At 36.2% G+C, this 12,076-nt stretch overlaps 1 protein-coding gene across 1 annotated transcript in view; it reads left to right on the forward strand.

Annotated features, from left to right (window-relative positions):
* Positions 1–12,076, forward strand: part of Sp3 (Sp3 transcription factor) — a 43,853-nt gene that overhangs the window by 1,750 nt on the left and 30,027 nt on the right. The window contains exon 4 of the mRNA XM_028763036.1: positions 7,348–8,707. Within this exon, the coding sequence (XP_028618869.1) occupies positions 7,348–8,707 (1,360 nt within the window). The remainder of the gene's footprint in view (positions 1–7,347; positions 8,708–12,076) is intronic.

Consider the following 12,076-nt stretch of genomic DNA (forward strand, 5'->3'; position numbering starts at 1 on the left):
TCCCGCCGCCGCGCGGCCGCCACGCGCGGGCCGTCCGGCCGGCCCCGCCGCGCTTTCCAGCCCGCTCGCGTCCCGGGTGGGAGCCCAGGCCGGCCGGCGCTTTCCGGAGATTGTCACTGCGGCATCGCGCGCAAAATTCCTCACAAAATGAAGTCTGAGACGGCGGAGGTGGGGGGTGGGCGCAGGGCTCCAAAATGGATGTTTAAGTAATTCGTATCAGGACTTGAAAACTCAGTCGCTCTCTGCACTACATTGGCAAGCACAGCCTATCGGCCATAGATAGTATCACCTACCGAGGCAGTGGCTCTATGTAGTTTCTAGAGTTTTTGAATCTGGAGCAAGTTTCCAGATCTTGGGTAAGTTAGGCAGAAGATCATTTAAGGAGCGTGTACTGTTCTGTTTTTTTCTTTTTTTAAAACCTGATCATTCAGAATTTTTGGCTTGTTGCAGACCACTCCAACTTTGCACTAGTTTTTTTCTGAGGACGGTTAAGTGAAACAGTTGGAGACTATTGAAATTTAGAAGTTAGTAATAACTTTGGCCTTTGATGTTTTTTAGAATATCAGTCTTATAAAGTAGATGAAAGTCATTTTGTTTACATGCATGTTAGTACACTCCATACTTAGAGTTGAGTTTGGTTGGCAAAACTTCATTTTTATTTTATCTGGTCTGGTGTGTTCGGATTCTTTTGTAAATTTTAGACTGTTTAGGATGTGGTGAGGAGCTGCAAGTCTTACTTGAAGACTCTGTAAAATTAGGTGCTGTAGGCAATGAATTTTACATCTGTGTGGACCATTGCTGCTCTCTTAGCTTACTGTGAAAAGGTGTGTTCACCTGTTAAGATTGTTACAACATTTCTCAATACGAAGTTTTTAAGAGTTGGTTTATAGCAATCGATTTATCTAGTAACAGCTTAATTGTCACTGTTAAAAAAGTTAGTTGTTGTATACTAGTCATTCAATGTTAATTATATTATTAGTAAATAGATAACTTTAGTCTGAAATTATACTATGGACAGTGGGAGTGTTTTTAATGTCTTGTATTTTTTTAAGGAGATTAAAATATCAAAAGATGTTTGGGAAAACTTATATTTTAAACATAAGCAGATTAGTAAACTTTTAAAATAAGTTATTTCCTAGCCCCAAAGTGCCAAAACAAGTTTATTGGTTATTTTAATAAACTACCTCAGAAGTAAAACTGAAAAATAAACTTTAATTTTAATACAGTAAAATTTTTCATGTAACTACCAGAGTTTAGGAATGCGCTTACAGATGGGGAGGGGAGTGGTGACAAGAAGCTTAGAGATGGAAATGTTATGCTTAGATTCACTCGGGATGAGTGTGCTGACTCCAACGATGTGTTTGAGTAGTGTTCTTACACTTCTGTAAGAGTCTCTGAACTATCACAGCATTACTGAGAACACCATTGCCTGCCAGATGAGCATGAGCTTATTAGTAAAAGTAACAGTATGAAAATACAGTTTGCTAGCCAAAGCTCCTAAACTTGAAATTTTCTTGGTGCATGTTTGATGTTTGATAAATCTGAGTTCTTCCAAATTTCTCACTTTGAGCAAAGTTGAAATAAACTGAGCTGAAAGTTGAATAAAGTGAAACACATGAGAGTTGTCTTTTTGTCTGAACATTAATGGAAAAAAAAAGTTAATTTCCAGTTTAAAAGTGATTTAAAGTTTTTTTCAGAATGTTTAAAAAAGTGAATTCAAATGAATTCATTGGGATATTCTCAACATATAAACTATACTTAAATATATTTTAAGTACTCTCAAATTACTGGGGATCATTAGAGGACTTTAGTGTCTTGAAAGTTGTGGAATGTATTTAGATTTATAGCAAAGCAGGATCTCTGGTGTCAGAGTTAAGGTTACACCCTTTACCCAATTTCCCCCAAATGTTGCCCTTATTGTGGCACTTTTTCAAACTTGTGTTTCACTAACATAAGGAGCTATAGACTTTGTGTTTTCCCAGTTTTTCCATTAATGTTTATTTTCTGAACTAGGCTCTAGTCTGAGATATCTAATAAAGTGTTCTGTCAAGTTCGATGTTCAACCTAATGGCAATTTAGCTTGGTATTTGAAGATAAGTACCTTGAGAAGCCAGTGTTCACTAGAGACTTGCTTTACCATTTTGAGTTTGGAACTTGTTATAAAGAGGATTCTGGCCAAGGGTGTGCAGAGCTAAAGATTAGACAGTCACTGCAGTTTCATCTGTAATGACCTGTAATATGGGCATCCAGAGATGATACAGCAAAGTTCCTTTGTATTTTATTATTACTAATTAGGAAATGAGATCTCTGTATATATTGTCCAAATTTCAGGCTTGACCTTGTGGATAATTTATTTTATTTGTGCTTTTGTGAAATAAACTACAAACAAATTTTATAAGAATCATTGGTTTAAGTTATAAGTGCAATGTTCATTAGTTTTGCAGGTAAATGTTGGTATGTTTAAAAAGTGAATACTGCTTTCATTTCAAGAGTAGGGAGTTTTGCCATTAAGATCTTACAGGGCTAGGGTATAGCTTAGTGACAATGCTTGCTTAGCATTTGCAAAGCCTTGGCTTCCATTCCATCCCCACATACTGAGTGGGGGTGGGGAAGACCTTACAGTGCCATTTCACTCTGAGTTGTAATTGAAATTTTACTTGAGTATCTGCTCAAGAATATTACATTTGACTTCACCTTGGTTTCACACCTGTTCTGGTTTTCAGTCACATGCTTCTGGCTTTTATAAAGCTATTAGTGGGGGTCTAAGAAGTTAATAATTCTTTCAAAGTGCAGTGAGAATTTCTTTTCCCTTTCTACTGGTACAGTCTAAGAAGATAGATCATGTTCTTTTATTTTCCTTCAATCTCCACCCATCATTTTATGCCTAGTTGCATTGGAGAATGCCCTTGTCATGAATTGCTATAGCAACATGATTGGGTGTGTCACCACCACCCCAGGCCTTTGTAGGCGATGGTCCTTTTCACCTTGTTATGCATGTACAATGTGTATACACCAAGGAAGAATGATCAATGCCTCCACACAACTTTTACAACATCAACTTTGATGTTAGATGATGCTTTCCTTGTTAATTTTCTAATAAGAATATTAGAGTGACTGAGAAAATACTGACTTAGTTTTATTTGGAAACTTACATAGAGGGTTATCAGGCATCTAAGCCAATCCAAGGTCTTACCTGGATTGTGTTAGTGTTTCCCTTTGTTTCTGTAGTATTTCTAGTTACTGCTTTTTGGTATTTGATGAGATTATAATTTATTCCTTTCTCCATTTGGTATTTAGTGTACTTGATCTTTTCCATTGGTGTGATGGAACTTTTTTTTATAAAGGAAAGGGCTTCAGACTTCAGGCTTTGTAGTGTTTGGAATATCTGGAACTTGCTCATTTAGGAATTACATAGGTAGGTTTAAAATTGGTTTATAGTTCTTTAGGTGGTAATATCAAAAAGTCAGTTTTACTGATGATTTCTTTTATTCTATATATATTTTCTGTATTTTTCTTTTGAAACTAATATACATTTATTCATAAAGCATATATTGATCTTTGTTCCAGGCATCTAATGGGTGTTTTTAAATAATGATAACTTGGAATTACATGCTTTGCATATAGGTGTACATCTGTGTATATAGTTTGCTTTCCTTTTTCCCTTTTCTCTTTCAGACAGGGACTTGATATATACATTCTTGTATGTATGTATGTAACTCCTAGGTTGGTCTCAAATTTGATGTTCTGCCAAATGTTTGGGGTTCGAGGTATAAATATCTGTACCTGGCCTTAAATATATTTTTTAAAATATGCTTTTCACTTTAGGTTTATTCACAGAGTTTTAATATATTATTTTACTTCAGATAGGCAGATTTCCCCTTCATTTAACTGCCTATACTATGGGAAGTTGACACTTTGTTTTGTTCTGAAGGGGTGACATGGACAGTGTTTATGCAGACTTTTACTTGAGTACTGTGTAGAGTCAAAGAATTTGTTGACTAGAAAGCTGTTCACTCATGGTTAAATATCTACTTTATTATTACTCTTGCAAAAATTACCTGTCTATATACCTTTAGGTATCATACATTTGTCATTTTTTAAAGAAAATGGACAAAATATAGTTTTGTAAAATTAGCTTATGGCAAAGTACTATATCCCTCTAAATGTTTGTGAATTTAGTGCAAGCTAAAAATTTGACTGTTGATTTTCAGTTGAACAATAACTTAAGATGATGAATGGATTTTGTTCATTTTTATGCAGATTTTAATACAAAATAGACTAAGTATTAAATATCAATTTGCTTAAAATGCCAAAAGACTGAAATAAAACATTGTTTATGTTTGGAAAGATTACTTCTGGTTATAATTTCAGTTCTAAATTCGAGTTGACCAAAAGTGACTTGCGTGCCTGACCCTTGATAGAGACATTGAAGGTTAAGTTTTTAAGTATGTTTGAGTTCAGGCCTGGAGATTTGTAGTGGGTTCAGTTTCTTCATCTTTATTTTCTTCTGCATTTATTTCAGTCTCCTTCACTGAGCCTCTAGTTTATTGATATAAACAGATGTGATTGCACCAATCACTTGCTTATAAACTTTGCATAGTTTTTAAAATTTACTGTCTACAGAATAAAGTTCAAATAATTTAGCATAGTCTGCAAAGCCATTTACAAGTTGGTAGAAGTGTCCCCATTGATTTTGTCTGAATATAAGCTTGTTCTGGGTCCTCTTGGACTCTTTAGTTTTTTTTTTTTTGTTTTATGGATTTTATCGTCTATATATACCTTATTAATGGCTCTAACTGACCAAAGTGAAAATTTACATTCTAATATGACTTCAAAATTAGTGTGGACAATCCCCAACACCCATCCTCTCTGTTCCCACATTGTGCTTTGGTTATGTGGCTAGTGTACACCACTTTTCACATTATATTAGTGTGTATATCTATATTTGCTTGCGAAGAATTGTAACCATTTGTGGACAAAGATTTTTATTGTTTTGCTTGTACATGTTTATTTCATCTTCACAAATGTGCTCAAATGTCTGCATTAAGTCAGAAACGAACTGTGGTTCATTCTTTGTAATAGACTTTTCAACTGCATGAAAATTGAGTAGTGAATTTCTTAGTGTCTCATACATTTTCAGAGGGTATCTGTGACCATTAAAAAAAAAAGTTAAAAATAAGTACTGTTGTAAAAAACTTTGCACAGAAGTTAGTGTAAGTTATAAACTAGACTGATTTGCCCTCAAATAGTCCTTCATAAGGAATGGATATACTGTTTTGGATCAAACAAAGATTCCTTAATGCTCAATCATATCTCTACTTTGACATTTCTGGACAAGCTATGTTTGTATTTTTCATTGACCAGTGACATACAAAGTAATTGAAAATCACAAATAAATCTAGAATAAAGTGAGATCATAATGGCTTTATTTTGGTGGTAAATAGTATATGGTCTTTTTTCCACTGTCTTTATTTTATAATTGGTCTTAGTTTACTTTACTCCTGGTCATCAGAGAGGGGCAGGCAGAGCAGTAGTTGATAGGGCTTTGGGTTCTAGATTACCTTTAGTATTACATATTGTCTGCTGTTTGCTAACTATGTGACTTGTCTTTATTTCTCATCTGTGAAGTGTAGAGGTTAATAATAGGGTCTATCACAGGATTGCTTTAAAAGTCTGTTACTGTGGTACTTGGTTTATAAAAGAAAAGCCCAAATGTCACATATTGCTATTTTTATTCCCTTAAAAGAATCTACTTGTTGACCTTGTCATGTAGGATTTTTTTTTTTGGGGGGGGGGGGGCATTCTATTTGCTTATATTGACATTTTTCTTTTTTTCTTTTTTTTTATTTTTGGTTTTTCGAGACAGGGTTTCTCTGTGTAGCCCTGGCTGTCCTGGAACTCACTCTGTAGACCAGGCTGGCCTCGAACTCAGAAATCCGCCTGCCTCTGCCTCCCAAGTGCTGGGATTAAAGGCGTGCGCCACCACTGCCTGGCCGACATTTTTCTAGTGTTGAATCTATAAACTATGGGGATGACAGCTCAGATTCTTGTAGGTTACAGGATGTAAAACATGTATGCTTCATATTCTACTGCAATTTTAGAGTAATAAATACAGTAACATTCGTTATTCTCCAATATTTACCTAGTAGTAAAACTTTCACAGACTTAGCTATTTTACTGTGTAGTCATAGGGCAATCACCTATTCTCATTAAGTTTTTTTTTTTTCCCCTTTTTGGTGACAAAGTCTTACTTGATAGCCTGGGGTGGCCTTAGATTCCATGTGATCCTCTGTCTTCCCCTATGCTGGGATTGTAGATAGGTGAAATCTTAACATTATCCAGCTGCTAAGTGGTTTTTGTTTTTTAAATTAAGGTCTTAACCCCTCCCTCCCTCACCATCCCAATAGTTCCTAAAGAAAAAATATGTTGTTTGGTGGTTTACATGTTATAAAATTGTAGTGTTTTTAGATTTATGACATAGCAGTAACATAGATTTACTCTCCTAATTCAAATGGCTTGGTAACAAGCATGCTGTTTGTGTCTCTCTCTTCCTCTAATGTACCTGATGCCATTTTTTTTTTTTAAATCTTGTTATATAGCCCAGGCTTGCCTCAATAGCCCAAGCTAGTCTTAAACTTGAGGCAGTCCTTTGCTTCTGCTTCCAGAGTGTTGGCATTACAGGTGTATTTTATTGGATTTGGGTTTGTTTGTTTTTTGTGACAGAGTATCTCTTTGTAGCTCTATCCTAAAACTTGCTTTGTAGATTAGACAGGCCTTGAACTCAGAGGTCTACTTATCTTTGCATCCCAAGTGTCAGGATTAAAGGTAGTTTATTTAAATATTGTTAGTGAGTTGAATAGTCTTTGTACTCTGTCCTGTTTATAATCTTGCTTATGCTCCTCTGTTTTATACAGTTTAAAGATTAAAGATGGGTGATTAAAAGATTAGTTTGTATTGCTAGGCATTGTAGTGTGCACCTAGATAGTCTCAGTTTATTCAGCAGCTTTGACTGAGACTGAAGAATCATGTGGCTATGTGAGTTCCAAGACAAATTTGGGCAACAAACATAGTGAGACAAAGTGTGGCTGTAATATAATCTAGAATATTCTGATTTAAGACATATCCCCCTTTAAATAGGATGTATTATGTTTTTAGTAACTTACATTGAGAAGTGAAAATTATTATGGTATGTATAGTACTGCTTTTGTGTTGGAACTCTTGTGTTACTAAGGTGGCTTTTATTTTCACATAGTAGAATTTATACCAGGTGAGGTTTTTTTTTTTTTTTTTGCAAATTGGGTTAAGCTGTCACAAATACATCACAATATTTTTGTTTTCTTCATCCAGACAGGTGATTTGGCTTCTGCACAGTTAGGAGGAGCACCAAACCGATGGGAGGTTTTGTCAGCTACACCTACAACTATAAAAGATGAAGCTGGTAATCTAGTGCAGATTCCAGGTGCTGCTACTTCAAGTGGGCAGTATGTCCTTCCCCTTCAGAATTTGCAGAATCAACAAATATTTTCAGTTGCACCAGGATCAGATTCATCAAATGGTACAGTGTCCAATGTTCAGTATCAAGTAATACCACAGATTCAGTCAACAGACGCTCAGCAGGTTCAGATTGGCTTCACAGGCTCTTCAGATAATGGGGGTATAAATCAAGAAAGCAGCCAAATTCAGATCATTCCTGGCTCTAATCAAACCTTACTTGCCTCTGGAACACCTCCTGCTAATATCCAGAATCTCATACCACAGACTGGTCAAGTCCAGGTTCAGGGAGTTGCAATTGGTGGCTCATCATTTCCTGGCCAAACTCAAGTAGTTGCTAATGTGCCTCTTGGTCTGCCAGGAAATATTACCTTTGTACCAATCAATAGTGTCGATCTAGATTCTTTGGGACTCTCGGGAAGTTCTCAGACAATGACTGCAGGCATTAATGCCGATGGACATTTGATAAACACAGGACAAGCTATGGATAGTTCAGACAATTCAGAAAGGACTGGTGAGCGGGTTTCTCCTGATGTTAATGAAACTAATACTGATACAGATTTATTTGTGCCAACATCCTCTTCATCACAGTTGCCTGTTACAATAGATAGTACAGGTATATTACAGCAAAACACAAATAGCTTGACTACTAGTAGTGGACAAGTCCATTCTTCAGATCTTCAGGGAAATTATATCCAGTCGCCTGTTTCTGAAGAGACACAGGCTCAGAATATTCAGGTTTCTACAGCACAGCCTGTTGTACAACATCTACAACTTCAAGATTCCCAGCAGCCAACCAGTCAAGCCCAAATTGTGCAAGGTATTACACCACAGACAATCCATGGCGTGCAAGCCAGTGGTCAAAATATATCACAACAGGCTTTGCAAAACCTTCAGTTGCAGCTGAATCCTGGAACCTTTTTAATTCAGGCACAGACAGTGACCCCTTCTGGACAGATAACCTGGCAAACATTTCAAGTACAAGGGGTCCAGAACTTACAGAATTTGCAAATACAGAATACCGCTGCCCAACAAATTACTTTGACGCCTGTTCAGACACTCACGCTTGGTCAAGTCGCAGCAGGTGGAGCCTTGACTTCAACTCCAGTTAGTCTAAGCACTGGTCAGTTGCCAAATCTACAGACAGTTACAGTAAATTCTATAGATTCTACTGGTATACAGCTACATCCGGGAGAGAATGCTGACAGTCCTGCAGGTGAGTCTTAATGATATGTCATTACAAGTGCAATAGTAATAATAATAAACAGAAAAGCTTTGCTTTAGTTGTTTATCAGCATCTAACATTCATTAAAGGCAACTATATTCTTGTATTTATATATAGGAGACATAGTATCTTCCAAATTGTTCTTTTTGAAACTTTATTTGAAGTGAAAGATTTTCTATTGTACTGGTAATATTTTTCTTTTCTACAACAGGTATTTATTTTAACACCTGATTGGTACTACCAGGCTTCCCCCCCCCCTTTAATTTGGCAGGAGAATGTCTATTGGTCTTGGTATGGGATGAGTTTGACTTCTGTTTATGGGGAGGGAATGAAAGGGTAATTAGTTAGTCCAAGGCTGCCTGGATCTTGCTGTGTAAAACAAGCTGTTTTTGAGCTCAGATATATGTCTGCTTCTGTCTCCTCATTGGTGTGATTCAAGGTTTGTTTCTCCATGCCTGGTTGAATTAAAATGTAGTGTATATTGTATTCAAGTAGAGTATCAGGTGGGCATAATAAAACATGGTGCTGGGGCTTGAGAGGACTTAACTGTCTCAGCCACTAGGTATGTGATTTTGACTTAACTAGTTTTCTCTGACAACAAATTCCATTTCTTCATTGTATAAAATGTAGATGTTAGACAAGATAGCTGTTAACTAGAAACTGTGTACACTTAACATTCTTTGATTTTTTTTTTTATGATGGTGGCCATTAAAGATGGTTATCAGAAATAGCTACTGATAAGTTTGTAATATAAATGTTGCATGTCTGTTCATTGAATGTTTTGCAAGCACGATTAACTAATGAAACTTAAAAAGGTAGCTTCATTGTTACAGTATTAATATTATTTGTCTAGACAACAATGAATATTTTTGTTTTGCATTAATTCCTTATATAACTTTAATTCTTTTATTTCATATTTGGATTTCTCTGGAGATTATACTGTTTAAACTTTCCAGTCTGTTTCTAAAATCTTGAACTGGGGCACAGAATTGAAGTGATTGAAGTAATTTCCGTCATCACTTTTAATGATTCCCTTTCCCCATTCTCCTTCATGTTTGTTATATATGCCTAGAAAGATAAGTTTGTCCTTGAGTGTCAGATTTGCATTTAGAAATTCTTTATTGTATCTGGGATTTCTGAAACTAGTAGAATAAAATCAACCTCTCTTTCTTTCCTCCCCTTCCCCTTCCTTCCTTCCTTCCCTCCCTCCCTCCCTCCCTCCCTTCCTCTCTCCCTCCAGAGTTTCTCTGTAGTCCCAGCTAGCCTCAAACTCGGAGATCTGCCTCCCTCTGCTTCCTGAGTGCTGGGATTAAAGGTGTTCACTACCACTAACTGATTTAGAATAGAATTTTTCGAAATTTGATTTATAGACTTCTAGAGAGTCCGAGGATCCTTTCAGAAATCTTTTCCCTAGTACTAAAAAGTTAATTTGTTTTTTTTTATGTGTTCATATTGACTGATGGGTTAAAGTTTAAACTCAAGACTGGAGACATCTTAACTCAGTGATTAAGAGCAGTTGCTTCTCTACATGAGACTAGTTCTGATCCCAGCTTGTTGGGTGACTCACAAATACCTGTAACTCCAGCTCCTAAAGATCTGACACCTTTTCCTGGTTTCTTTAAGCACCTGCACACTCCTGTGAGTGCATATACACAGAGACACAGGTACACATGTTAAAAAGAAACCCTAGAAACCCTTTAAACTGTATGAATGTTTGGTGTATTTTTAATGACTGTACTTTTTTTTTTTTTTTTTTTTTTTTTTTGGGTTTCTTGAGACAGGGTTTCTCTGTATAGCTCTGGCTGTCCTGGAACTCACTCTGTAGACCGGGCTGGCCTCGAACTCAGAAATCCGCTGCCTCTGCCTCCCAAATGCTGGGATTAAAGGCCTGCGCCACCACCACCCGGCAATGACTGTACTTTTTAAAGACAAATTACAGTTTCACTGAAAACCTACTTGATAGCTCAATTAAAGATGTTTACAAAATTTCCAACTGTTGTACGTTGCATAACTTTAAAAGGTAATAGCTTTTAAAAGAAATTTTTCTATGTGTGTTAATGCAGGCCAGTGATGTGCAAACCATTGTGCACATGTGGGTTTTCAGAAGGAGTTGATTCTTTTTCTACCTGTGGGAACTGGGATCAAATTCAAGTACTTAAAAATAATACCTTTATTGAAATATAATCCACAATACAAAGTTTGTCTTCTAAAGCATACAGTTGAGTAGTTTTCAGCGTAGTCACATATTTGTGCAACTATAACCTGCTTGGTTTTAGAGCAGTTTCATCACCCAACCAACTCATACCTGGTTTCTGTCGGCTGCTTCTCATACTTGCCTTAACCTCCTTTTATCTTTTAATTTGCTTTTCATTTCTTATTAGTGGAATTGTATGATGCATGGCCTATTGTGCCTATCTTTAATGTAGCACAACATTTTCAAGGTTCATGTATGTTGTAGATGTATTAGTACCTTATTTTATTTATAACTAATATTTTATGAATGGATATATTAAAAATTGTTGGTAAACATTGGGTTACTACTTTTTTGGTTACTATGAAATATGCTGTTAGGAAGGAACGTGTGTGTGTGTGTCTGTGTATGTGTGTGTGCGCACGCATGCGCGTGTGTAGACACTGGTTTGTTTTATGTACAAGGGTTCTAGTTTCTGTGCATCTCCATTAGTATTTACTATGGACCACTTTTTTTCATTTTGACATCTTGGTTGGGTGAAAATGATAACAGTGCGTTTAAGTATTTTTACCACATGTACATCTGTGCTCTATGTGCATGTCTAGGTACAGCAGACATTGCTCTTAACCACTGAGCTTTTTTCTTTATTCTCAAAACTAGTTTCTAAGACTTCATTTATAAAGTGACACTTTTTTTGCAAAAATAAAAGTGAACTTGTCATATCTGCCTGGCAAATAATTTCTTGTCAGTGGTAAAATTGAGGATTTCTAGGAGAAATTGGAACTTTTCTACAGCTCAGATTTACTGTGTAAAGTTGCATTTTTTCTGATGTTATGGTTAATAATGATAATGATAAAGGTTTTTAAAAAATCAGATGTATGACACTTGGGAAGTGTCTAGGAAAGCTGAACCAGTGGTTTTAAAATGAGCAGTTTATAGTGTTGCAAACCATTTAAACTGCAAGATGACCAACAGAGCATGGTAAACTTAGTCATACTTGTAAGATTCTATGTTACTGCCACTTGTCAAGTATCAAAAGAATACCCACAGTTAGCTGAAAGGCTATTGTTATTCCGTCCTTTCCCAGCTACATATCTTTGCGAGCTTATTCATATGCTTGAGCCCAAACCACATATCACAAGCAATTGAATGCAGAAACAGATCAGGGA

This window comes from Grammomys surdaster, unplaced genomic scaffold (genome assembly GCF_004785775.1).
Source record: "Grammomys surdaster isolate TR1022 unplaced genomic scaffold, NIH_TR_1.0 136, whole genome shotgun sequence".
NCBI classification, from domain to species: Eukaryota; Metazoa; Chordata; class Mammalia; order Rodentia; family Muridae; genus Grammomys; species Grammomys surdaster.